The 27,953-nt window shown below is 43.5% G+C and overlaps 2 protein-coding genes across 4 annotated transcripts in view; one reads left to right on the top strand and one right to left on the bottom strand.

Moving 5' to 3' along the window:
• On the top strand, window positions 1-27,230 carry ZNHIT1 (zinc finger HIT-type containing 1). Of its 2 annotated transcripts, none has more exons than XM_020966597.2 (5): window positions 1-109; window positions 232-402; window positions 2,370-2,449; window positions 2,586-2,755; window positions 16,551-27,230. In XM_020966597.2, the coding sequence occupies exons 1-5, from the start codon at window positions 88-90 to the stop codon at window positions 16,591-16,593; spliced, it is 486 nt and encodes a 161-aa protein (XP_020822256.1). In that variant the 5' UTR covers window positions 1-87; the 3' UTR covers window positions 16,594-27,230. The 2 variants fall into 2 exon arrangements, with proteins under 2 accessions (XP_020822256.1, XP_020822257.1); XM_020966598.1 differs by lacking the exon at window positions 16,551-27,230 and adding an exon at window positions 3,061-3,756.
• CLDN15 (claudin 15) overlaps window positions 23,962-27,953 on the bottom strand; it is a 19,256-nt gene continuing 15,264 nt past the window's right edge. For both annotated transcript variants that reach the window (XM_020966507.2, XM_020966508.2), the window contains 3 exons: window positions 24,875-24,956; window positions 24,529-24,642; window positions 23,962-24,423 (listed from right to left, as the gene is read on the bottom strand). In XM_020966507.2, coding sequence (XP_020822166.2) covers window positions 24,303-24,423; window positions 24,529-24,642; window positions 24,875-24,956 — 317 coding nt within the window. In that variant the 3' untranslated portion in view covers window positions 23,962-24,302. The remainder of the gene's footprint in view (window positions 24,424-24,528; window positions 24,643-24,874; window positions 24,957-27,953) is intronic.

Consider the following 27,953-nt stretch of genomic DNA (forward strand, 5'->3'; position numbering starts at 1 on the left):
GGAAGTAGCTGGGATCTCAGCGCAGCGGCGCTTCCGGGCGAGAGTCCGCGCCTGCGCCGCCGCTGTCGGCGGGCTGCATCGGCCAGGATGGTGGAGAAGAAGACTTCGGGTGAGTGTGAGCCTCCCCGGATGGGTCCGCCGGACCCCGCCGCCCCTCGGCGCCGCTCGGGCAGCCAGTCCCCCGACGGGGGCGCCCCGCCTGACCCCGCTGTCCCCTCTCCTTCCACCCAGTGCGGTCCCAGGACCCCGGGCAGCGACGCGTGCTGGACCGGGCGGCCCGGCAGCGCCGGATCAACAGGCAGCTGGAGGCCCTGGAGAACGACAACTTCCAGGACGACCCCCACGCCGGCCTTCCCCAGCTGGGCAAGAGGCTGCCGCAGTTCGACGATGATGCCGACACCGGTGAGCCGGGGCGAGAGAGGGCAAGGGACTGCGACGGACGGCTGCGGCCCCAGAGGCTGCGATTTGTTTGGTTTTTTTGCGTAGGCAGTGGGGTTAAGTGACTCGCCCAGGGTCACACATCTAGTAAATGTTATGTGTCTGAGGCCGGATTTGAACTCGGGTCCTCCTGAATCCAGGACCGGTGCTCTATCCACTGCGTCACCTGGCTGCCCTGAGGCTGCGAGTTAGAGCTGCATCTTCTGGACCAGGCGCTCGGAACCTTTTTGGCGTCATGGGCCCCCGTCTTGGCAGTGGGCTGAAGTGCTTGAACACTTTGCAGAATGTTTTTAAATGTGTAAAATATGTACTATTACAAAGGCAGCCAATTATATTGAAATGTGGTTTATCTATATAAATTTTGAAGGTTAAGATTTAGAGCTGAAAGGGACCTTGGAGATCTTCGGAACTGGAGGCTGACTTTTTTTTGGATCATTCCCCCCTACCCTCCCTTCGGCAATGTGGTGAAGCCCTCAGACCCTTTGCATAATATTTTTATAAAATTTTTAAATACATAGGATTACAAAGGAAACCAATTATATTGAAATATAGTTATCAATATATTTTGTGTGTGTGTGTATAGCCTCAGGTGAAGAACCTCTGTTCTTTTCCAACCCCTATCCTGAAGAAAAAGAAAATGAGACCCAGAGAGAAGTAGTGGTTTGCCGAAGAACACAGGAGGAGTAAGTGGAAGAGCCAAAATTCAAAATCAGGTCCTTTGACTTCAAATATGGGCCTCTTAATTCAATTAAGTTAAAAAAGCCTATATAGAGTCCCAGGTACTGTGTTAATTACTTGTGTTAGAAAGACAAAAGCATATGGGCCCCATCCTTAAGGAATTCATATTCTCATGGGCAGAAATTAAATATAATATAAATACAAATATATAAGTAATTTTCCTGGTGGAGAGTACAGACTTAATATGTAGGGTTATTTAATAAGACAGAGGTTCTAGAGGACACAATACAAGGGTAGGGAAGAGTGGGAAAGAGACACTGGAGAAATAGAGCCAACATGAGTTTTAGGGAACAGGGAGTGGTGGTAGAAAGCCTAGGCAGCCTTCTCTAAGCATGGATTCTACATGGAGCTGTAGGGCACTAGGCTGTCATGCCTTTCACAGTAGAAGAGGCAATATTCACTTCATTATCAACTCCGAAAAAGAAGTGGGGGGGCCAGGGAGAAGTGATATGTGTGAAAGCAGGGCAGATATCCAGTCCCTGGTCCTGCCTTATAGTCCACACAGGGGTAGAGTTCTAGGGCCAGGCTGGTTATAGAGATGAGGCATGTTTGAGATGTTGTACTCATCCTCTGCTGGAGCATTCACTCTAGTGCTTCAGAAGTAAAAGGGACCAAAGGAAAGGAGAGAGACTAGACAGGATAGTACAAGAGAGCTTGTAAGGGAAAGAAAAACATCCTGATAGAGGGAAAAAGATGATTGTAATGATTGATTGTCAGGGGTACTTTCTTGTTAGCCCCAGTGCTGCCATTCACTCCCTTTATGATTTTGGGCAAGTCACTTTTCTTGTCTGAGCTAATTAGGTTAGCAGAACCCTTAATATCCCTAATCCCTTCACAGGTTGGAGCCCTCAGTTCCATTTAAATTCATAGACTAGCTCTGCTAGTCTTTGTATCTGAGGCAGCGTGGTCATGTAGAAAGAACACTGGACTTGGAACAAGAAGACCTCTCTAAGCTTTGAGGTCTCTTAGCTTTCAATCCATGATCTATGACCTCTGCTTTTGAGGTAATCGGTGAATGACATGGAAAGATAAAAGGGGGGCTTAAGTGGGAAGAAGAAAAGAAATCTGTGATTCTCTGAAAGGGGCACAGTGGAAGTGTGATGGTCTAGGGGGATATCTGCCTCAAGATGAGGAAAAGTGTGGAAAGAAAGGTGACTGGAAAAGCTCACAGAATGACTCCAATTCCCCTTCAGGAAAGAAGAAGAAGAAAACTAGAGGTGATCATTTTAAACTGCGTTTTCGAAAGAACTTCCAGGCCCTTCTGGAAGAGCAGGTGAGAATCGGGGGCCGGGGACTTAGGGGATAAGAGGTTAGAAAAATAGAAATAACATCAGGGAAGGGGGCAAGGTTGAATCGGTCAATAAGGAGGTAACTGTAGATCCATGTCCCCACTTCTTTCATTTTTCCAGAATTTAAGTGTGACTGAGGGCCCTAACTATCTCACAGCCTGTGCAGGGCCCCCGACCCGGCCCCAGCGCCCCTTCTGTGCAGTGTGTGGTTTCCCTTCTCCTTATACTTGTGTCAGCTGTGGGGCTAGATACTGTACTGTCCGCTGCCTTGGCACACACCAAGAGACTCGGTAAGATTGTACCCCATTCTTCCCCTCGCACAGTTCTTCTAGTCCCTCTTTAAGCCAGTCTACTTCTACCTCTTCTCCCAATGTGTTTTGTGCTGGTGAAACCTGAAGATGTTCCCTTCCCACTTGTCCCCATATATACTGTCCACTCACAATTGCTTGCTGTGAAATAACCTAGGTAAATTCACTGATGGGAAAAAGGACCAGACCTCGTTTTCCATAAGAGACTCTCTCCTTTCCTGTCTCTGTACCCTATCCTACCCTCCCCACCTTCCCCTATATAACTGATGCCTCAACTCTGTCCCCAGGTGTTTGAAGTGGACAGTATAAGTCTGGGAGCTTTCCCCAAGGAAAGAAAACCCTGCCTTGCTCTCTCCCAGAGAGAAAAGATGAAACTGTTGGAACCTTACAGCTTCCTAGACAGGACTATTCCTCAGTCTCTGTTTCTTTTCTTTCTTTTTTTTTCTTTTTTAATTTTGTCATTCTGTACTCCACAAATATCATCAAAATCACCATTTCCAAATACACAGAAGTCACAAAATATGATTATGCACAAAATTCTTATATACATCTTGCATTCTTTAAGGATATAATAAATGCAATGTGTTAATTTTAGAGCTATCCTGCTTGTCTCTCCTTCTGAACCCTCTTCTCTTCTATGCATTTTTAAAATGCTGTAGTGACTCTTTATTTTTTGGCATATCTACTGCTAGTTCTCTTCTCCCTTCTAAATCCCTCACATTAAAAAAAAAAGCAACCTCCTGTAATAAATAAGCATAATCAAGCAAAACAGCTCCTTACCTTTGCTGTGTCTGAAAAGGTATATCTCTTAATCCTGTTTCTTTTCCAACAAGGAAGATAAGAACTGGGAAAATGAGAGCCCCTTTTCTAAGTCCCCCAGTGTTTCAGTTTAGATGGGGGAGGTGGTATGGAACTAAATCTGCAAAACACTGCAGTCTGATATGTGTGTCTGTAATAAAGCCATAAGAAAAAGTTTCACCATATGAGGTTGACATTTTATTTGTTGGGGGTGGGTATGATGGTTGAGGTCCTTCTGTTCCTCCTCACAACTCTATGCTCATCCTGTCACCCTGTCAGTGTCTGTTTGGTCCTCAGTATCTCTACTCTTAACCATCCTCTTGTCACTAAATCTCCTGGTTTCTCCTTTGGTGTCTATGTTCTTTCTTTTTACTTCATTTCCAAATAACCTGTATGTGCAGATGACTGGGCTACCTACTGAAGTAAGAGGGAGTAAGTAGAGGAAATGGTGCAGAAGAAATTGGAGAGCTTACTGACCCTATCTGTGCCCTTAGGGTTTTCCAGTCAAATGGACGAGAAGACTTGGCCCTTGTAACTAACAATCAGGTCTGTTGGCTTCTGTTACCAGAAGTAATGATGTTTGAAGCGTCTGAAAATGGGGCAGAGGGTGCTAAGAATCACACAGGTTTTTTTGTTCAGTCATTTTTAGTCATGTCCAGCTCTTCATGACCCTGTTTGGGGTTTTCTTGGCAAAGATACTAGAATGGTTTGCCATTTCCTTCTCCAGCTCATTTTACAGATGAATAAACTGAGGCAAATAGAGTTGCATGCCCTGAGTCACACAACCAAATAAGTGTCTGAGGCCAGATTTGAACTCAGGAAAATGAGTCTTCCAGACTTCAGATCCAGCCCTCTGTCCATTGCTCCACCTAACTGCCCTCACACAGTTTTTAGACCATCTATAAACTTTAATGTAATCATTGCTATTCTAAATGTGAAATTCTTGTCCAGTGGCTGAATATGCTGGAGTAAATGAATTATATCAACCTTGACATTCTTGCTGTAAACCAAACCAGAAGAAAGAAAGAAATTTAAGCTAAAGGGGCAAAAACAATTTTGTGAGATCTTTGAACATTATATATTGCAGTGCTAATAAGTATTTGTCAAAAGAAAACAATGAAAATTGCCCTTTTTTATTGAACCATTGGTTATCAAGGATGAAGAGGCAGAGATGAATTTGATAAAACCTTCCAAATTAAATCTTCATACGTTCAGACACTTAGTGACAATGCAAAAGTGGAAGAGTGGAGATGGGAGAAATATGTATATATATATACATGTGTATATATACACATATATGTATGTTGTATGTGTGTAAACATGGCTTTGGAATAAAGAATGACAGAACACAAATACATATAGGTTACACAAAAGCCTCATACTTTTAAATTGTAAACACTTTGAGAAAAGAATTGATAAATACTGGTTAGGAAAAGTGCCAGTAACCCCACAAAAAGAGTTGTTACTGATGTAGGAATTACCTCTGAATCAATTATTTGTGGTTGCTATCAGCTTATTGGATCTAAGATTAAAATTAGCTTTAAAAAATAAGATAATATACATTATATATTATATATAATCATATAACATATAGCATATAATCAAGACAATTTAATCCCAAACTATTTAAATAAATAATTAACAACCAAATCTAGGGGGTAGACAGTAGAAATGACACCAATATTGTGGGCTCTGATCATAAGCCATTCTTTATCGGTTTAGCTATGGAAAGGAAAAGACTGGACCACAGCTTGTAAGGGTGGGGGCCGCATCAGGGAAAAGGTTTTTAAGTCTAGGGGACGTCTAGATGTTTGCAGGTAACTGGCCAGGAGCCAGTAAATAGAGAAGGAAGATGGTCCTTGGAGACCAGTGTGTGTGCTCACATGTGTTGGGTTGGATCAGGGACTAGGTGACCTCTATGGTCCCTTCCTGCTCTCTCTCTAAAGTGCCACGGGAACACAGTCTGGTCACATGAGAAGTTAGAACAGTAGAGTTTCTTGGAGCTTGGCCAAAGCTTAAAAAGGCCTAATCTCCAATGGCAGGGTGATGATGCTTCTGCTTCCCACCTGTATAACCTTTAGCAAGCCAGGAACCTTCCTGGGCCTTAATCTCTTCACCTACAAAAAGACCTCTAAGGTCCTTTCTGTCTTTAAATCTATGATCCTATCCCTAATACTAGGAAGTATTCATTAAATACTTGTGAATGCATGTATTTAAAAAGGTATTAATGTGGCTTAACAAAGTGTTACCAGGATCACCTTTAGAAGGGTGTCTTTTCATCTTCAGTGTACCCTGAATGAATGAATAAAGCACTTCCTAATTGCTAAGTTACTGTATGCTGAGCACTAGGGATACAAATAGGAAAAACAGTCACAGTTTCCAAAGAGCTTAACATTCTGTCAGTGAATCAGTAAACATTAAGTGCTCACTATATACCAGGCACTGTGATAACCACTAGGGACAGACAAAAAGAAAGGCAAAAGGCAGTCCCTGCCCTCCAAAAGCTTACAGTCTAGTAGGGGAGACAACATGCAAATCACTATGTACAAACAAGTTGTATACAAGAGAAGGCACTAGAATTAAGGGGAGTTGAGAAGACTTTTAAAGAAGATGGGATTTTAGCTGGGACTTAAAGGAAGCCCGGAGCCAGAGGAGGAAGATTATTCTAGACATGGGGTACAGCCAGTGAAAATGCCTAGAGTGTACTTGTTGAAGGAATAGCAAGGAGATCAGTGTCGCTGGATTAAAGAGAATTGGGGCAGGAGGAGGGGGACTTAAAGAAGGAATAGGGTTGTAAGACGACTGGAAAGGTGAGGGAGTGAGCAGGTTATAAAGGGCTTTAAAAGGTGAACAAAAGATTTTATAATTAATCTTGGAGGTGACAAGGAGCCACTGGTGTTTATACAGTGGTGAGGGCTGACCTATGGTTTAGGAATATCACTTTGGCAACTGAGTGAAAGTGTGGGGTCCAAAATTGTCCAATCTGCAAGAAAAAGCACTGAAGCAGGGCTCCAAGCCAGTAGCACTTCATGTAAGGGTCTGTGGACCTCAGATCTTCTTCATGATCTGAGATGCCCCCTGATCCCCAGGACCTTGTTTTTTTAGAGTTGGTACCTACTCAGCAGAGGCAAAGTCAAATACAAAATCCCATTGGTTGGCAGACGTATTTTTGAGGACCAGAAATGATGGATCAGCCCAAAAATGGTGCGTCAGCTGGGGCCTATCTCTGCTGACTAACTGATCCTAAGATGGATGGGTTCCTCCTCATGTTGAACAAGAGGAGATGGTACCAGTAGCACGGAGGTACGAAAAACAAATTGGGAGGCTTTCCATATGATGCCAGAGTTTGCCACCCTCTCTGGCCTTGGTCATCAGCATTCTTGTAGTTAGGCATGTGAACTTCATAACTGGTAGCTCACAGCTCTGGGCCTAATATATAGAACTTATGGAATCATATCAAACTGATTGATACTGATTGAAATAAATAGGGGTCTGATTGATCATCTATCACAGAAGACGGACTGGAGCGTGAAGAGAGACTTGTAGCAAGCAGATCTACCCACAGGCTGTTTGGATATGCAGGTGTCAAGCCTTGGGAGCCTGCACCAGGTTGTTGATAGTGTTGCTTTGGCAACAGATTAGATATGGGGAGTGAGAGATTGTGAGTCTGATGACGCCTAGATCTTCAACCCAAGTGAATGGGAGGTTGATGGACCCTCAGCAGTAATGGGAAAGGCAGGAAGAAGGTTTGGAGAAGACAACACATACGGAAGTTTCAGTTGCATGTCCAATGGAAAAGGCCCATGATTCTTACTTCGGTGCAATGACAGCAAATGTCAGTGCCTTTTCTTTAATGTCGTTTCTGCTGATAAAATCATATCAGTTTCTGACACTGAAACATTTGACAGTACCAAGGGCTTTGATGGCAAGAACTTTCCTTTCTGGGTCACTAGCTTATGGCTGCAGCACCTACAGGAGCAGTTGCCAGGCTGCATCTCCATGGGGGTTATTGAGGGCACTGGGCTGGAAGCATCATTATTCCCAAAACTCTTGGGTTCAGGGTTCTGGACTGTTTCCATCAGTGTCTGAAGGAAGACAGTGGTCAAGGTGGTGATAATGATAGCTTGACTTGCCTGACACAGGCTGCCTCCTGTTTCTCCCTCAGGGTGCCTCAGTGCTTCAGGTAGGCTGGCTTACCTGCCCTGGGTGTGGCAGTTAGTTGGCAAGTGGTAGGGGTGGTTGTCCCAGTCTCCAAAGGCATTGCTTCCCCAGATGATGGCTGTGAGGACTGGGCTGAAAGCAGGACTCGACTGGTAGGTGCTGCCACTCCCTGGGTTCCCATGCCCATCTCTTAGTGGTATTTGGTCAGCAGCTGTTGCTGGTGGTAATGAAGGTGGCCCTCTCTCCACAATAATGTCTCCCCTCAATGATGGCTGTGGGAGCTGGACTGGAAGCAGTTCTGGTCGTTTGTGGGATGTGGCTATTCCCAAGGCTCTTGGATTCAGGGCTCTGGGCTGTCTCCCAAGGTCTTAGGGAAAATAGTGGTCAAGTTAGTGGTAGGGGAATGAATAAAGGAAGGCAAGAAACAAGTATTTATTAAGCAGCTACTGTGCGTCAGGCATTGTCCTAAGCACTTTATAAATATTATCTCATTCAATCCTTACAACAAGCCTAGGGAGGTAGATGTTGTTATTTTCCTTATTTCATAGATGAGGAAACTGAGGCCAGCAGAGGTGAAGTGGCTTGCCCGGGATCCCACAGCCAGCAAGTGTCTGAGGGGGGTTTGATTTGCCTCATACATATGGCCTTCTGTATCTCCCTCAGGATCAGGGGTCAGATGAGACGATTTCTTAAGTTCTCTTCCAATCCTATAGTCCTGTGATCCCCACAAAACCTGGAAACCGGAATATTTGTGCATAAAATTCTTGACCAGAGGTAATGATTGCCCATTGCTTCCTGGCCAGGAATTGTGAAAACAAGAGGCAGATGAGGGAAAGGGGACTTGGTAGTGGTGGTGTGGAAATTGAATTAGAGGTAAAATAGTAGATTTCAATTTACCCATAGGGATCCCCTGTCTAGATGTACCTCTATGAAAAAAATTCAAAGCCTCAAATGCAACAAACCTTTATTAGAGGAGAAAGGGAGCCTTGAATGTAGAAGAGCCTAGATCTCCTGAAAATACCCCAAAGGGGCTTAAAAAGTCACTCAAAAAAGAAATAACCATCTATGGACTTCTTCACTTAGCCCAGAAGTCCACAGAGAGATGTCTCCCCAGCATCCTTCAAGGACCCTGAGACGGAATGGGCTAGGCAGCCAGTGATCCTGAGCCAAGCAGCACATAAACCATCCCAAAGCCTATGGCTACAGGATCCCAGTTAAAAAGAGATCAGCCCAGGGAGTTCCAGGAGGGGTCCAACTTAACCCTAGTGCCTTGAGCCCAGGAGAAAGGCTTTGGACAAAATCTACCTTCAGCAGTTCCTGAAGCTTGTGGTATGTGCTCAGCAATGCTGCTCCAGCAGCAGGAGGGGAGGCTTTTTGGAGGGGGCCTAATGGAGGAGGAGGTCCCAGAGTCCTGTGGCAAGAAGAGCCCCCAGGCAGAGCCCAGCACCAGAGCAACTCCATCGTCCTTTGAAGAAGGGTCCTAGTATGTTTCTCCAATACTCAGGACCAGGAAGTTCGTGCCCATGCCATTCAATTTTAGAGACTGACCCAAGCACAGGCCCTGAAATCTAGGTACTAAAGTGGATGAGATGAGCAAACTAAGAAAAACAGCAGATGCCATGAGCAAGTACTTTGGTTTGAGAGACATCCAGGGGAGTAAACTGAGGAGGATAGTAAGTAATACCACAAGTCCAAGTAAAGTCATAGATAAAAATATGTCCTGGACATAGGGACTATAGGAATACCTAGAAAAAATGAAACAAATGATACAGAATAGAAAAGCTGAGAGGGAAAGAGGGCAAGAAAAATGGTTACCTTGGAACAGGCAGTGGAAAACTTCACCCAAGACCAGAATGCCTTGAAAATTAGGATGGGTCAAACAGAAAACAATGACTCAGTAAGACAAGGTATATTAAAATGAGGCCAAAAGATTAGGAAAGGGGCAGCTAGTTGGTTCAGTGGATAGAGCACCAGCCCTGGAGTCAGGAGGACCTCAGTCCAAATCTGGCCTCAGACATATAACACTCACAGGCTACATGACTCTGGGCAAGTCACTTAACTCCAATTGCCTCACAAAAAAACAAACAAAAGATTAGGAAAGAAAAATATAAGAAATGTATCAAAAGCAGCTGACCTGGAAGATAGTTCAAGGAGGGATAATCTAAGAATTATTGGACTCTCTGAAGATGATTTTTTTAAAAAGTCTAGATACCATATTTTAAGACATTATAAATGAAAACTGCCCAAATCTCTTAGAAGCAAAGTAAAACTAGAAGTAGTTGCCTCCTGAAAGAAACCCCAAAATGAAAAATCATAAGAATGTCATGACCCAAACCATAGTATCTAGGTCAAAGAAGAAATACTGCAAGAAGCCAGAAAAGGAATCCAAGTATCAAGGAGACACAGTCAGAATCACAAGAGACTTAGTCTGCCTTCATATGTGAGAGAAGAGTTTGGAATACAATATTACAAAAGTCAAGAAATAAAGGCTTATTATAACCAGGGATCCTTATCGAGAAAAAAAATTAAGTATACTGTGAGGGAAGGGGACACTTAATAGAATAGAGGATTTCTGAAGAAAAGGCCAGAACTGATTAGACATTTGGAAATGGAAAAATAGAATCCAAGAAAAATGTAGAAAGGTACACACATTTAATTGAAAGGAGATGAATTGTTTACATGTTCAAAAGGGCATAAGAATCAGATTCTTCTCAGAACCTTATCATATCTATAATCATAGAGAAAAGTATAACAGAGTTTGTGTTCTGTTTAATGGTCTTGAGAGGACAAAAATGTGAGGGACAACTACTGGAGAAGAAAGGAGGAAAAAGAGAAGGAAAATCATCACATAATTGGTACATAAGTGATCATGAAGGAAAGAGTGGGGCAACAGGCATCCCAAGAATCCTCCTTTCTTCTGAGCCAGATAAAAAATGATTGAACACTTCCTTTCCCCCCGTCTCCCCCACCACGCACACATGCACACACGCACAGATTTTGGTATAGAAATACATGAAATGCACCAGAGAAATAAGAGGAGGCAGGGACAAGGGAAGGGTAGAAAGGAGAAAGTAAGAGAGAAGACAGGATAGGTAAGGGAATATGCATGAGCAAAGCAAACATGTTGGAGAGAGCAACGTGAAGTAGGAATTAAAAGGAAAAAAACCCTGGAATCCAGTAGAATAAACAAAAGAGAAGAGCAACAGAGAGAAAACAGGCTGTTTCACTTTTTTTTTTCTGTTTCACTTATTAGATCACGAGTGTCAGGCAAATTCCCTCTCTACGACCACCTTATTTGTAAAGTGGGATAGGAGCAAAGAATAAAATACAAGAGGATAGAATGGAGGGAAATAAACAGTCACAACTGTAAATGTGAATGAGTTCCCCCATACAACAGAAGACGATGGCACAATGGATTAGAAAACAGTCCAACAGTATGTTGTTTGTAAGAAACGCACTTGAAGCACAAAGATTCACAGTTAAAATGAGGGACTAGAGCAAGATCTTCAGCTGAGTTCAAAACAATTATGATTTCAGATAATGCTGCAGTTTCTGTAGGGGTTTCTCCTGGTAGAAAAGGGCTAAACAAAATGTTTATGAATATTATGGAATGTTATTGTGCCACAAGAAATGACAGTTTCAGAGGAAACTGAGAAGAATCTGTGAACTAATATAGAAGCAAATCATGCAGAACTAGAAGAATAGTTTCTACAATTGCGACTTCACAAAGGAAAACAACTGGAAAGACTTTAGAACTCTGATCAATGCGATGACCAGCAATTATTCTATAGGCCCATAAATGAATCACATTACCCACTGCCACAGGATCAATAGACTTGTAATTAAGAATAAGACATACTTTTTTAGACATGGCCATGTGAGAATTTGTTTTATTTCATAGTGTATATTTTTTATGAAGGTAGCTAAGTGGCACAGTGGATAGAGCACCAGGCCAGGAGTCCAGAAGACCTGAGTTCAAATCCAACCTCAGATACTTACTAGCTGTATGACCCTGGGCAAGTCACTTAACCCTGTTTGTCTCAGTTTCCTCATCTGTAAAATGAACTGGAGAAGGAAATGACAAGCCCCTCCAGTATCTTTACCAAGAAAATCCCACAGGGGGTCATGAAGAGTCAGGCATGATTGAAAATGACTGAAGAACAAAAATTTATTAGGAAGATTTTAGGGTTTTGGGGGGGGGTTTATTGTTATTAGAGGGCAGGAAGTTGGAGAGAGAAAAAAATGCTTATAAAAATGTCAATTTAAAAATAAAAATAAATTCATCACCATAGTTATGTAGGAAAAAGTAGGAAAAGACCTCCTTGTATTATTAGGAAGTAAGGCCCAATAATTCCATTCCTTGGTCCCCCAAACCCTTTCTACAAAGGAGTTATCTGAACCATCCTGGGGGGAAAGGAGAATTGCCAATAGAGCCATTTCCCCAAGATATATGTAACCCCTGGGAGGGCAGGGAACCCTGAGATCTGGTGGCTCCATGTAGGGGACAGAACAAGGAAGGGCCTAAGAGGGTAACCAGTTCATCATTATTAACTAGCTCTTCCTGCTCCTGGACTAGAGAGCCCCTTTCCTTCTTTGGGTGGCATAGATTTATTGAGGACACATCTTCTGGGAGGCGGATGGAGCATGGGGAGCCTCACTGAATCACCTAGCCTTCTGAGCCCTCTGTGGCCAGTGGAAGGTTTAGCAACCCTGAACCACGCTCCCACAGAGGCCCCCAGGACGTAAAGGAACCAGTGATTCCACCCCTTCTGAGCCTTCTTGTGGGGGAGTAAAAGGACTGCCCAATGAGGGGATGCCCAGGGCCCAGGCCTTGACTATACTCCTTAAGCCATTGGACCTGTGATGTTTCAGAAGCTTCTGCACTGGGGTCCAGGACCTAGGGACAGCTCCAAGAATGGCCTTCCAAACGGGTGGGGCCTGTGGAGGGGCCAGTAGCCACCAACCATTTAAGAGCATCTGCTGTCCTAAGAATACCCCTGAGCTCAAAAAGGTAGGCCGGGAAGATGGGAGGACAGACAAATCCAGCCACCCTGGCTGCTGCCACATGACAAAGGGCCACTGCCAATGAGGATCTTTGTGTCGACTGCCCAGCTTCACTGGATCTGCCCAACACCTGCAGCCAGGGTCTAGGAGGATCAGGAGAAAAAGGAGGGTTAAAGAGTGTTCTGTTAGGGGCAGCTGGGTGGCTCAGTGGGTAGAGCACCAGCCCTGAAGTCAGGAGGACCTGAGTTCAGATCCGGCCTCAGACCAAACACTTGACATACTAGCCATGTGACCCTGGGCAAGTCACTTAACCCCAGTCGCCTAAAAAAAACAAACCAAAAAGTGTTTTGTTGATATTTCTGGGTTTTTATACTATTTCTCAGTAACACCTCCCATTCCCAGAGCCCTCCTTTGTAAGAAAGAAAATCAGTTATGCAAAACAAACCATCAAGGTGGCCACACTTACTGTGTAGACCTTACTTCTCACCTGTAGTGGTCTGTTTTCCAATCACTAATGTGCAATATTTTTATTATTTTTATATATTTTTTTTATTCTGATTCAATGGGAAGAAAGCATCTGTATACTTTCTTTTGGGGGGGGGGCAATGAGGCAGTTGGGGTTAAGTGACTTGCCCAAGGTCAGATAGCTAGTAGTGTCAAGTGTCTAAGGCTGGATTCATCTGTATATTTTCGAAGCCATATCCCTTTACTCTGGAGAAACAAATGGCAAACCACTCCAGTATCTGCCAAGAAAACCCCATGGACAGTTGGTCCATGGGATCATGAAGAGTGAGACATGACCCAAAGACTGAATAACAAGCAATCCCTTTGCTCTCCTGCTAATAAGTGACTTTTATCATTTAAATCTAATTGGTGCCATTCACCATAACATGCCCCCCTCTGGTATTGCTCTTGACTCTTTTGAGCCCTGGAATAGTTTTGGAGGACAACCTCTCTATCCACTCTCTTGTCAGCCCATTTTGAGTACTTCTCCTGATGAATCCCTACTGTCATTGGTCTAGGGGTAGGAAATCCAGAGTTAACATTTTGGGGCCCCTTCTGTGTCACAGAACATGCATTGAAAGATCAGTGCTCCTCTCTCTTCCAGGCTATCTTGTTTGCACCTTGAGTCCCTGAGCAGCCATGTATATGAATGCCTTCTATGTTACTTCTGGTGCCCTCCAGCCCTTCCTCACTCTTGTCTGTTGGAGGTCTGAGAAACATCCTTTGATATCTCATGGGTTTATTCAATTCCTCTGCCACGATCTCAGTCATTATGAGCATGACACAGGTAGTTGGTCCCATTACACATAGTGGAACACTATCCTTTTTTTTGGCTAGGCAGTGGGGTTGAGTGACTTGCCCAGGGTCACACAGCTAGTAAGTGTCAAGTGTCTGAGGCCAGATTTGAACTCAGGTCCTCCTGACTCCAAGGCCAGAGCTCTATCTACTGCACCACCTAGCTGCCCCAACACTATCCTTTTTAGCCTACCTCTGCCCCACTCCTTTCTGTCCCACTTTCTCTATAACAAATCATTTGTATTTTGTGAATCTCCACCTAATTCAGGATCTCTTGCTAGATCTCTTGGGCTATGAAATGCCCTTTCTCACATTAGAGTGAAATGTGGCTCACATTGTGGTTGAAATTGGGGGAAAGTGATGCAAACAGACAAGGTAATCAGATAGCGAGCACCCAGTAGCAAGGGACCTTCTGGTGGCATACGGAGTCTTCTCGACAGAACCAGAAAGTCTCCACTGACTCAAACCAATTAGTTAAATAAGGCTGACAGGAAAGGTAAAGAAAGCACTAGATCTAGCATTCCTTATCTATTATCAACTGTTCTGGAGAACCTGGATTGCCAGCATAAGAAAAGTGAAAGTAATTTGGCCCAACACATTCAGAAACTAAAGATAGCTTTCCATTTTTTTAAGAACATGCAGAGAAAGCAGAAGGCAGATAGCAGAAGGAGCTGGCTCAAATGAAAGAGCAATCAATGACCATTGGCAGAAAGTATGACCTCTAACCCAGAGCTTTCTCTGGAAAATGTGCAGCATCCCACTGAGATCAGAAGTATAGGACATGAAATTCAGAACAGAAGTGAGTTTAAGACTTGGGAACTAGTGGTAAGATTAGCCTATCATTACCCACCCACCCCCAAGTGTGATTTCCTTCACAGAGGGAGCAGAAAGTAGATGAGCTGTCATCACCAAGGAACTGGGAAGGTTACAAGAAGTTTAAATAGCAACCTGATGGGTTACTGGAAAAATAACTGAGAATGTGGTCCAGTGGAATTGAATCCTCCTCTCTACAGCAGAGTTCCATCAATTTGGAGAGTTCTCAGAAGACTTACTTTTTGGAAGATAGTTAAATCAATTCGATGCTCCAAATGAAGACTGCTTTCTGTCCCTTTTTAGATGGCTAAGAGAGTCCTGCATACTTGGTCCCATAAAGATGAATTCCCATTCCATCTGGTACCCTCAATGGAGCTCTGTAAAGATGAGGGATGACATTCCTAAAAGAGATGGATTTGGTAGATTGAATCTATGCACTTCCCTACACCCCACCACCACCATGTTCTGACTTAGAGAGCAATCTGATCTGGTCTTCTGGGTAGAGTCTCACTCAAATAACATTAGGCTTTAACTACAGATCTCCCCACCACACAGTCATACAGATCAGTTAGTGAAATTTGAGTGGCAGGGTAGGATATCAGTGGTCATCCAGGCAAATATGGCCCCATGAACCAAAATAGGAGGGAAGAATATTTTTCCTCCACTAGTCTTGATCACAAAGAGCACAGCCTTTTATTGTCTAGTCCTACTCTCTCCAGGCTAACAGGTCCATGACCACCATGCAGAAATTAGTGTAGATGAAGATCTCATATACTCTGTCCCTCAAGACTCTCTTACATATCAGCCATGGGACTCACAGCTCAGCCCATTGGGAACACTTGTCAGGACCCCCATACACAAAATATCACTTATTACCTGATGAATTGCTGCTGAGGTCCAATTGCCCATGACTATTAGTACATAGAAACATCAATAACCAGGGGGAGATGGCATTATTCAGGAGCCAGGTCCTGATTGTTGGGGGCTCATTGGGCTATCTGAAGAGGCAGGGCATCAGGGATTAGACTGAAGGCCTTAGTCTCTTTTGGAGTCATAACCTGTTTGTGTGAGGTACTAACCGCCCTCAGGGACCCAGGCAAGCATGATCTTGAATATCCCATTCCTATTGAACAGTAGGGTCCTCCTGTGCCCTACCCCTCTTACTTAGAGGTACTATTTTGCATCACTTAACTCATGATGGGCAGATTTGGGCAAAGGTATGACCTTACCTTACCTGTTTAATAGTAACTAGTGTCTGATGAATACTATTCAAAAGTGGTATAGTGAGTGGATGCTTCAGGGTGTTTGCAGCTCCAGAAGCCTAATAGTGACTTCTGGCCACACCTTGGTGCCTGCCAAAGGTTCTATTCAGCCTGGTTTTTATGGACAAAGCCTTCAAAAACATGAGCCCCAAAGGACCATAAGTCCTAAGAAGAAGAACCTACTGGATAGTCTCACAAAGCTTTAGTGTATTCTGGGCTTCACTCAAAAGAGTTGGTCTTATGGTTGACTGAGTAAATGGAATCATCAGGATGCCCAGGTTGGGAATATGGGTTCTGAAAAACCCAAAGATTCCAAAAAGCCCCTGGACTTTCCTCATAAATTCTGAGGAAATGTCAGTTGTTTATTTTGGACTTTTCTCAGTATTATCCACTTCATTCCCCAAAATGTGACTAACAGTCTGGACCCTGGATTTTCTTAGGACTGATTTCCTACCTCTTGTCCCACAATGGAGCACAATTTAATCCAAGGCCTCAGCCAGTGGTCACCATGTCCTCAAGGCCCTCAGGAAAAGAAACCTCAACCTACCAGAAGGTGGCAGTATGAGAGAGAATTCAGGTTTCCCTTCCACATCGCAAGAGTTAGGGGTGTGGAGCCCCAGTGATATGGAAAATCTGCCTAAAACTTTTTGGCCCTCCCTTCACACCAGAGAAGAAGTCTGATTTTTTTTTTCTTTTATGAGGTATGTACGTATTAAAAGATAAAATATATTCAATACTATACGTATTTTTTATGCATTTCTGAGTTTCTAAACTTTTTCTGTCATCGGCTGGCCTTCCTGTGTTGTCTGCAGCTTCCACAAAATCCCCATTTAATTTCTTATTTTGACCTGCGATATTATCGAAACCACAATAGTGAAAGTCGCAATATGGACTTATTTTCAGTTGTTTATGATCTTTTCTTTCTACCTGTCTACTCTTTCCCAGAATCCTTTGCTGGATCTTCATCTACTAAATAGAGGTGTCATGTAGAACCTATATCAAATTGCTTACCATCTCAGGGAGGGGTGGAAGGGAGAGAGAAAATATGGAACTCAAAATTAAAAAAAAAAACAAATGTTAAAAATTGCTTTCTACGTGTAATTGAGGAAAATAACAGTATTATTCAAAAAATATATAAATAAATATGTGTATCCTCCAAGAGTCTGTCCTGGGTCCTCTTCTCTTGTTATTCTGTACCTTAACAATTTCATCAGCTCCTCTAAGTTCAATTATAATCTCCATGCAAGATGTTTCCCAGATCTATATATATTTATCTCTAATGTCCAGCTCGCATCCTCAACTGCCTTTTGGACATCTCAAACTATATGTCTCATAGGCATCTCAAACTCAATATATCAAAACAGAATTCATTATCTTTTTCCAAAACTCACCTCTTCTGAATTTTCCTGTTCCCGTAGAGAGCTTCCTCCCAATTATCCAAGCTTGTAACCTCAGTGTTCTACCTTCACACCATTAATATATATATATATATATATATACATATATATATATATTCACATGTACATATCTTCTTCATTCACAGTTCTAGGTCATTTTAATAGCCTTCTTACTGGTCTTGGTCTTAAGTCTCTCGCTAGTCCAATTCAGTGAAGGAGTCATCTCATTCTTCCAGACGTGAATGAAGGAAAAGAGGCAGCAGGGCTGATTCAGCCCTTTAGAACAAAACAAAACGAACAAACAAAAAAAGCCTTTGCTTCCAGCCTCCTCTGAACCATGTGGTTACCAGGAATGCCCCACAGTCTCTCCAAAGTACCTCCCTTGCTGAAGAATCTTGATCTCCCCAGGATGCTCCACATGGAGAGGTATCATTTGAGTAAGCTGGTTGGATCTGTATTTCCATTATGCTTTCAATTCCCCCTTTAGGATCGGTAAGTTTGTTTTGATTCTGACTATTCCCCTCCCAGGTACTGTCCTTCTTCACTCTACCCTTTCTCTTTCTCTGCTTGTTTCCTTCTCTTATAGCACATGTACCAAAGCTTGTGTAAGAAAGAATAAGGCCCCCCAAACCAGGTCTTTGCAAAATAGCTACCCAGTGGGGCTAGAGCACCGGCCCTGAAATCAGGAGGATCTGACACTTACTAGCTGTTTGAACCTGGGCAAGTCACTTAACCCCAATTGGCTAAAAAGAAAAAAAAGAAAAAAAATAGCTATCCAATCCATCCCCCACCCCTAGCCAACATAACCCATACCTACAGATTATCCCTGAATATATATATAGAGTACTCTCTGACCTTACTCTCTGAGCTAGACTGACTACATCTACCCCTCCAGGTTGGTTCTAAGGGGTACCCTTCAGAGGTTGGGGTATCAGCTCTTCTCTACTGATACTAACTCATGTCCCCACCCTGAATATATTCCCTCCACAGTTAACCACCAATAATTAGCACCCCAGCTCTATTTAACCAATTAACCTCAGTCAGCTTTTGCAAAGGAATATTTACTTCAAAAATATAGGAAGAAGTACAAACATTTCCCTCCTAAGACTGTGGGGGCACATCTTCTCCTATATCAACTTGTTCTCTGGGAAGAGTTGGTTTAAGCTTAACTTGGTTTCTGTGTAGCATTGATCCCACCAAGTTCACATCCAAATATAGTATTGCTACTGGGTAAGCCCTTATCTCAGCTACTGTTGGGCTAAGTCCCGAAGGTTACTCCTTGCTCGTCAAAGCTGGATAAGCTGGCTGAAAACCCCATTAAGGACTCAACTTACAAGCATAGTGGTAAAGAACTTGAGGCCTTCATTCATGGGCCATATGTCTGCTTTGGATAAGGAGGACCCAGACTTCTTTCCTTATAGCACTGTCTCTCTTCTTTCACCAGAATGCCATCAGACTGGAAGAAGTCAACCAAAAAGTACAGAGAGAAGGCCAGCTAGTATTGAATGCACTCTGCTTTAGTTTACACTGCCACAGCCAATTAAAGAGCTTTCTAGTCAGCATATGGTTAGGGACCAGAGCCAGTTATGAAACAGGTTTCCAATCTCCGCAAGGCACTTCCATTACAAGTCATCATAATTTTCCCAGAATCAGGCTCCCCAGGAGAATTGCATTATTGCTACTGTCATGCAAATCTAAAGTAGAATTCAAGTGAATTTGTACAGTTACATTAGGATCAATTAGAATGGCTTATTTGTATTCACAGCCAAATGTGGTCTAGAGGGTATGGACAGATGAACAAACATTATTTCAGTAAGAGACAGACTTGCATGTGTCTGCCTTTGCCCCTACTGTCCCATGGAGTAGCATTCTGGGTGATAACCCAGATAAGCAGTGGGATATGCCCTCTAGTTAAAGGTACAAAGCTGCTAAGGATTGGGATTTATATAGAGTTTTCAACAAAGGACCTGCCATCATAGTTGTCACATAGTGAGATAAGAGGGTCAAGGAACATGGACCAGTAACAGAAGGGGTGGGGATGTTCTAAAAATTGACCAGGAAAGCCTACTTAGAATGAGGAACAAGGAATTATAACTGTGCCACATCAGAAAATTTGCAGGAGAGTATAGTTTAAACCTCAATTGTACCAAAGAGATAAGGAGATAAGCCTAGGAGAGTGGGGCCATAGACTTCTCAGGCTATTCAGGTACTCTGTACATGCTCATAAGGACTGGACTAAGCAGTAGGTCCCCCATTATAATTCCATTTCTCACCCCCTTGGGTCCCTCATATTTATCCTTTCGGTTGCCACTGCTGTAATAGTCCTCCATCTTTCTTTCCTAACTCCTTGCTCTCTTTGTGATATCCCCAACCTCCCAGTGGCTTCCTCCTGTGGGGCTCTCACATTCCTCATTCTCTATACCCCTTCCATAACCCATGCTCTAATCCCCTCCCCTGCCCAGTTAAACAGTATGGTATAACTATTTGTGGTATGAGCAACATCTCCTAAAGTTCCTGCCATTTAGATTAGGCAAGTTTTCCTGTAAGTCAATGAAATTGTATTGATTTTTCTTTTTTCCATTTCCATTAGTTTTTCTTATGATACTTTGCTGCTAGTACAACACTATCTTTAACCATCTGAAGACAGCACCAAGGAGATGGTCAGCCACAGCCTCCTCCCTCCAATTCTGTGAGGATAGGTGAAGATAAAAAGTAAATTAGGGCAGGTAAATGAGGGCATGAGGGCATCTCTCTTAGAAACCACCAGAGAAAATCTCTTGACTATCTCAGTAATAGGCACCCCAGGTCACCTCCACAGTACTAGTTTGGGGGCTATCCCAAGCCTCACACCACAGTCTCTGTGACTAGATAGGACTCCTAAGTCCTACCTCTACTTTAATCTATCCTCTCTTGCTCCCACAAGTCCCTTCAGCCTTGATGTCAGGGCAAAACTGGGGGATGAGGTCAAAGAAGAAGATGCTGGGAAATTTCTGCCTGAACCAGCAGGCATCCTAATCTCCTTGGAGATGGCATGCAGTTTCAGCTTCGCCAAGATAGGATGTCTCTTCTATTAGCTTTTATTATACTACTTTAATGTTAGTCTATTTTCACAGGTTCTCTTCCCTCGCCCACCCTGCCCCCGCTTTCCATTTACCTGCCCGATCCCAAGTTGCTTGAACTTATTTATGTAATAAGGCATGCACAAAGCTGCCCTGACTACTTGAGCAGACCACATATGTTAGCTCAGTGCGTGGGTGCTTTGGGGATGATGAAACTCCTTGATGTATCCAGCTGGCCATGGGTGACTCAGCACTGAAAATCTCAGGCACTTTAGGGATGACACAGCAAACCCCATTACTGGCTGCTAATTCAGGAAGAGCCTGAGAATAATACTGCCCGTATATCTCTTTTTCCTCTGACTCTCAGTGTGGGAAGAAGTGCTTCTATGAAGGGTAGAAGGGGCTACCCCCCTACCCTACCTCCATTGCATGGCAACCACTCTCAAATAGCAGCTAGAAGAGGTGCTTGGCTAGGTGACCTAAGCCTAGATCTTGGGGCTTCTGGTTGCGTTTTATGCTTTGTGTCTCCTTTCCTGAATGCAGGTAGCCAAACAGCAACCCTAATTTGGAAACATTTTGTCTTGTAAGCCATCTTGTGAGTTCAAGAGGTTTTGGAGATCCTGGGTCCTCAACTGGAATTAACTGGTGGGAGGAAAAATGTAAAATAATGGCTTCGCAGCTAGAACTTATATACTACTTTAAGATTTGCAAAGCACTTTACAAACAATATCTCATTTGTTCCTTACATTTGATCTCCCTGGGAGATAGGTGTTGTTACTGTCCCCATTTTATAGATGAGGAAACTGAAGCAGACAGAGGCTAAGTGACTTGCCCAAAGTCACACAGCTAGTAAGTGTCTGCTGACAAATTCGAGGCCGTTTTCCTGACTCCAGAGGGCTAACACCATATTCACTATAACATCTAGCTGCTTCAGAGTTTCTGTACCTGACAGTTGCCACCAACAGGGGAAGGAGCTCAAACCCTAGCCTGACTTGCCAGATAACATGGACCTGGAGGGAGTTGTTTGGACAGTGCAAGATGAAAGTGAAATGTAACAGTGCTATTCAGCAGTCCCACAAACTACTTCATGTTCCAATGTTTAAGTCTCAACCTTCCAGTACAGTAATGTTGTTGTTCAGTCATTTCAGCCATGTCTGACCCTTGGTGATCCCATTTGGGGTCTTCTTGGCAAAGATACTGGAATGGTTTATCATTTCCTTCTCCAGCTCATTTTACAGATGAGGAAACTGAGGCAACAAGGTTAAGTGACTTGCCCAGGGTCACACAGCTAAATAAGTGTCTGAGGTCACATTTGAACTCAGGAAAATGAGTCTTCCAGGCTTCAGGCCCAGCATTCTTTCTACTGTGCCACCTAGCTGCCTTTGGTATAGTAATAGTTATTACTTATTGTTTAAATTTCTGTCAATGCCTTTTGTGCTTAACATTTCTTTTGTGTGGAGGAAATCAGTACCTGTCTAAACCTGATCCATAATGTAGATCAAATATATTTCTATTCCTCAATTTGGGGAGACTCGAGACATGACCCAAACCTAACTTTTAAATAATTTCCCCTGTGGATATAATGAAGCAAAGAGTATGAAAAAAAGAAGTAAACCTTTCTTTTAGGCAGTCAAACTCCCTAGGACTGAACTGGTTGGGACCACAAGTATGTGTCCAAAATAGATGAACCAGTTAGTTGAGAGAGAGAGAGAGAGAGAACACAAAATCCAGCTCCTTGAACCCAGTAGTGATTCTGTTTGTTATGTAAATTGCTAATTTATCTTTCTTTTTATTTATGTTGGTGGGTTGGCACATATACCCCCATGGAGAGTGTAAGGAGATGGACATGAAAGGGTGCCGCTCCGCTGGTCTTGCTCTGAAGTGCTCTGGCTGCTTCCGGCTGACCAAGTGTGACTCAGTACTGAATTACTTGGGTTCTTTGGGATGATGGAGCAATTCTGTTAAAGGGCTCTTGGTCCTGTGATGGCAGCAAGGGGATGTTTGCATCAGGATTCTCCTCTACTGATCCAGGAAGAACTACCTATTCAGTACTTCCAAAGAGGAAACATCTCCTCGATCTACTTCCTCTCCTTCCCCTCCTCTTCCTCTCCCTGGAACATGTGGCCAAGTAGTTCTTTCTCCGTGGATGTCCCAGGAGAAGCTGAGGAGCCATGGGTTCCTTTTCCCTCACCAAAAAAAAACCACTGAACTTCAGGAACTTGACAGTCAGCACATAACCTGAGACTGCCACAAAGGTGCAGCTTTCTCTTTTGCTCTGTGTTTCTCTCCTGAGCATAGATAACTGAACAGCAATCCTGAGATGGATGTTTCCAGACTTGAAAGCAATCTGGGGTTTGAAAGTGCCCTCAACTGGTGCCAGCTGCACAGTGAAAGCGTAAAATTTAGGTAAGCCATAGGAACTTACTGTGTAGTGCCCAGTACACCAGTGTGGCACACACGTACGGACGAAGCGAAGATCCTAAGTTCATTGACTTTAGATAGTTTGCCCAGTCGTTAAAAAGAAGCTTTTGGAGGCTGCTGAACTGATAGCATTCTTAGTCTCGATAACTACCTCTCTTTGAGATAGCTATCAAACAGCTTCACAAGAGGAGTGTTCAGTATCAGTATTATCAAGAATTTCTGCTACTAGCATTTAGATACTGCTTTAAAGTTTGTAAAGTCTATTATCTTACCTAGTATCTCTCTTATTCACAATGATCCTGAGTGTGTGTTACTACAGTAATTATTCCCATTTTCTGGATAAGGAAACTGAAGTTCCCAAGTGGTTCAGACTTGCCATGTTACATAGCAGTCTAAGTGTCAGAGGTGGGATTCGAACCCAGGTATTCCTGACTTCAAGACCAGCACTCTATCTACTACAGGCTAATAACAATTTGGTAAATTCCCCGAAAGAGTAGGTATTTCAAACTTGCACATATGTAATCCTCCCCTTCCCCCCCAAAACAACAAAAAGATGTCCACTAATTTTCTAAACCAGTTAATTGAGTTCAGTATTAATTTGGGGGGGGGGTGCAGGAGTTCACCTTTTCAGAAATACCTTTAATACCCTCTGACCAGCAATAATATCTGACATTTATTTAGCACTTTACAGTAAAGATTTTTACATCAGTGTTTCATTTAATCCTCACAATGTGAAGTTCAAGCACTCTCATTTCACAGATGAGCTTCAGAGAAGTTACTTGCCAAAGTTGGAATGTGAACTCATCTTCTGATTATAGATACGTTGTCTCTCTCCCTCTCTGTGTCCCCCCCCCATTTGAGCCTTATGCTTGCACAATTTACCTACATATATTTGCCCCATCCTTCTCCCCGCCCCACCCCCACCTCCCACTCCCGCCCCAGCAACCAAGAATCCCTCTGTTTCACCGCTATGGTTGTAGTTTAAACTTTTATTTATACAAAATACACATACTTGGTGGTTCCCTACCCCGACCCCTACCCCGTATTCCATAGGGCCTCTCAACATCTGGCCAAGGGAAGTGGCAATGGCAAGAAAGCTGTCCAACCAGACCTCTCTGGAGGGGTTGGGACATGAAATTCCAGGCAAAGCTCAGTGGCAGGGCCAGAGTAAGGGTGGAGTGCTTGGAGTCTGCTCAGAATTGAGGTGAAGCCAAAGAGCTGGGGGTGGGTGGAGGTCTGACTTTGGGGAGCCCATGCTCCTGTTCCCTCCAAGCTGGTTGGACAGAAGAGAGCAAAAGCTACCGCCTAAGTCCCTTTACACATAGGCGTTTTTCCCGTATTTGTCGAAGCTTACTTCAGTGTTGTCTGAAGCCCCTGGGGGCAAGCAAGCCGGATCCATGGAGGGCACTACAGTCTGGGACGCCTTGTAGGGTACACTGCAAGCAGGATGGGAACAAGAGTCAGGCGATGAGGTCCCTTCCCCTCCTCTACAGCTGCCCTACCTGTGCCCCCTCCCTTTCTTGCCCCCTCCCCAGGCTCACCTTGTTGAACGTCTCTTTGATGAGCAGCAGCAGTGGCCACAGAGTAATACACCCCCGATGATGCAGAGCAGGGAGGCACTCCAGCCTAGGTACAGGGCAGGGCCCAGCTCGTACCTGGGGGCAGCACAGGGTTGGAATGGTGAGTGGATGGAGCCCTGGGGCCAGAGCTGAAGAGGAGAACTGAAAGGGGCAGGGGTCCTTACAGATGTGTGGGATGGGTTCAGACTGAGGTGGGCAGGGTAGGGCAGGACCTGAGAGTTGCAGAATGGAACAGGGCTGTGAAACTTTGTGGCTGGGGATGGAACCTGAGGGCAAACAGAATGCTAGAAAAAGTTCCCATACTCACTTGGTCCCAGCATACAAGGGGTCAAAGAATTGTCGGGTGATATTAGAGGCATACCAGGAGATAGTCACCATCCCACAAATACCTAAGAGAGGAAAGATGGGAAGAGGGGAGAATTACACAGAACCTCCACTGAACACCCCCAGCTTCCCACACTTACTCCATGGAAGGAAAGAGAACAAGGAACAAAGCCATGGGAGGGAAATGGGAAAAGAGAGAAACCCTAAAGAGAACCTGTGCTCTCAGAGGTAGGGGAGAGGACGGATAGTTCAATGAAAAGTGGAGGCACGGGTCCTAAAACACTTTAACCTGCCAGATCCTATAGGAAAACTATGAAACTCACAATGAAAGTAAATTTCCTCAGCCAGGCATTTAAGGCCCTCCACAATCTGACTCTACCCACCCTCTGAGCCTTATTTGTTTATCATGAATCTAAGTCAAAATGATTTTATCATTTCTCTGACCATGCCTTGCATATTCCCACCTCTGTACCTCTGGTCAGTTTCTTCTTCCCTGGTTCAAATTTTCCCTGTCTTTCCAGCTCAAGGCACACCTCTTACATGAAACTTTCCTGGAGTGTTTGACTCAAAATATTTTCTCCCTCCTATAAGCTGCTAAAGCATATTCTGCCTTGTATTGTTAAGTATCTTTTCTTTTTTTTTTCTTCTCCCTAGCTACATAAACAGGCCCACTGTCATACAGTGAAGGGCTTATGTGCCAGGCTTTCTTCTAAGTGCTTCAGACACAAATACAAAGGTGAAGTAAGTCCTGTCCTCAAAGAGTTTATATTTGTATTTTTTTTTATTCTGAACTTAATCACCAAACAAAATGGGCATTTCCAAATACAAAGTGGAGCAAAAGGGAGGAGAAATTATACATAAACTTGTATAATCTAGGATTAGCTATCTTTTCACCTATGTTGAAGAGAGCTGGAGGAAGTCACAGTTTTTTACTTCAACTGGGGTATAAATACAACAAGACAATCCTTTTATTTATCCTTGATTCCCAGCCTGTCTCAGAGCCAAGAATACTTGGCTTCAAAGTTTCACTTCTGACCTCATTACTGCAAGTTACAATACCATAAACATTTATTAAGCACCACCTACATGCCAGGCACGTAGCACATGTACCTGGAGATACAAAAAGAGGCAAAAGACAGCCCCTGCCTTCAAGGAGCTTACAATCTAATGGAGGAGACAACATGCAAACACACATACAAGACAAATAGGAAATAATTTGCAGAGGAAAGGCGCTGGAATTCAGGGAGATTGGGGAAGGCTTCCTGAAGGAAATGGGATTTTAGTTGGAGCTTAAAGGAAGCCAGTAATCATAGTAGAGGAGGGAGAGTGTGTCAGGTGTGGCAGACAGCCAGTGAGAATGCCTGGACCTGAGGGATAAAGTGTTTTATTTGTGGAAGAGCCAGAAGGCCAGTGTCACTGGATCAAAGAGTATGTGTTAGGGAGTAAGGTGAAAAAGGACTGCAAAGGTAGAAGGGGCTAGGTTATGAAGGGGTTTTAATGCCAAACAGAGCATTTTGTATTTACCCCCAGAGGTAATAAAAAACCACAGGAATTTATTGGGGGATGTGTGTGACGTGATAAGACTACAGTTACTTAATTGGTAGAGAAAATATCCTCATCCAGAAGTTCCCTATGCCAATAAAATCACTGTCCTAAGGGAATTGTGGGAATCAAGTAAACTACACTGACTCCATCTTGTGACTCAATTCTGGATCTAGCTCAGTTCCCTTTCTATCCAATTATGGGTATAGTCCATTTTGTCTTGTGAGAAAACTTTATTCAGTTATGGGAACTGTGAGAAAACTTTACTGCATTGTTTGAACCTAGCCCTGCATGGCTGGGAAGTTGTACCTCCTCTTTACTAAAGACCTCCTACTTTACTTAAGACCCTTTACTAAGGACCTAGGTTATGATGACCAGAAATCTAGCTAGATCCAAAGATTGAGGCAAAGAGTTTTCTCACAATCATACATTTCAAGCAGCCCATATGTCTTATTTGAAAACTGGCTCCATAGTGGTCAATCAGTTACTGTTTTCTTGTTCCCACTTGAAGGGGACTGGGACACCTCTTTTCCTGATTTTGGGAAGTGCACCTTTTCACCACTACTACCACCACCCCTCCTTCTCCACTTGGAAAGCCCCTAATCTTTCCTTAATTAGAAATCAGATTACTTAATCTTTTATCCCGGTCTATATCCTGTTAATTGTTTTCTTTTAAAGCATAAAAATCTGTCTCCCCCTGTATTCAGGGTCCAGTGCCAAGCTGAGGAGGCCTGGTCCCAATCTGTTATACAACTGGTATGTACTGCTTAATAAAGTGATATGATCAGAAGCTCAAACCTCTGTTTCCTCAGTTATTTCCAAGTTTCACTTGTCACAGTCCCTATCCCTGAATTCCCTATTTCACTCCACACATTAGATATTCCAAATTTTATTTTGTCTCCTCAAGCCTACCACACTTGTCTCCAACCCTTTCAGCTGAGGACATCGCATCTTATTTTAATTAGAAAATTTAGGAAAATTTTCACCATGAACTCTTTCTTTTCTCCTCTTCAAGCTTAAAACCACTTGATTAACATCATCTCTCTCTCTCTTTTCTCCCAGTGTCTGATGGGGTAGCCTTCTCCTTTCCAAGGCCAAATCCTCTAATGTTAGTCTAGTGGCATTTATTAAGTGCCTGCTATGTATTAGGCATTGTGCTAAATTCTGGGGATACAAAGAAAAGCAAAAGCCTCTCATGAAGCTCTAACAAGGAAGTCAATATGCAAACAACTATGTACAGACAAGCTATATACATGATAAATTAGGGGTAGCCCTCAGAGGGAAAGCTTAAGGAACACTAGGAAAGCCTTCTTGCAGAAGATGAGACTTTAGCTGAGAATTGAAGGAAACCAGTGGGAAGACAGAGTGTCATGCTCTAGAATACCAAGGAGGCCAGTGTGTCACTGCATCATAGAGTACATAGCTGGGAGTAGGGTGTAAGAAGATTGGAAATGTAGGAAGGGATCAAGTTATTAAGGACTTTAAAAGCCAAACAGAGGATTTTATATTTGACCCTGAAG

This window comes from Phascolarctos cinereus, unplaced genomic scaffold (genome assembly GCF_003287225.1).
Source record: "Phascolarctos cinereus isolate Bilbo 61053 unplaced genomic scaffold, phaCin_HiC Scaffold_5;HRSCAF=322, whole genome shotgun sequence".
In the NCBI taxonomy this organism is placed as follows: domain Eukaryota; kingdom Metazoa; phylum Chordata; class Mammalia; order Diprotodontia; family Phascolarctidae; genus Phascolarctos; species Phascolarctos cinereus.

Coding starts and splice junctions, on each gene's coding strand:
- ZNHIT1 (XM_020966597.2), top strand. CDS start 88: ATGGTGGAGAAGAAGACTTCGG. Junction 403..2,369: donor CGACGATGATGCCGACACCG/GTGAGCCGGGGC, acceptor ATTCCCCTTCAG/GAAAGAAGAAGAAGAAAACT. Junction 2,756..16,550: donor GGCACACACCAAGAGACTCG/GTAAGATTGTAC, acceptor GGATTTTCTTAG/GACTGATTTCCTACCTCTTG.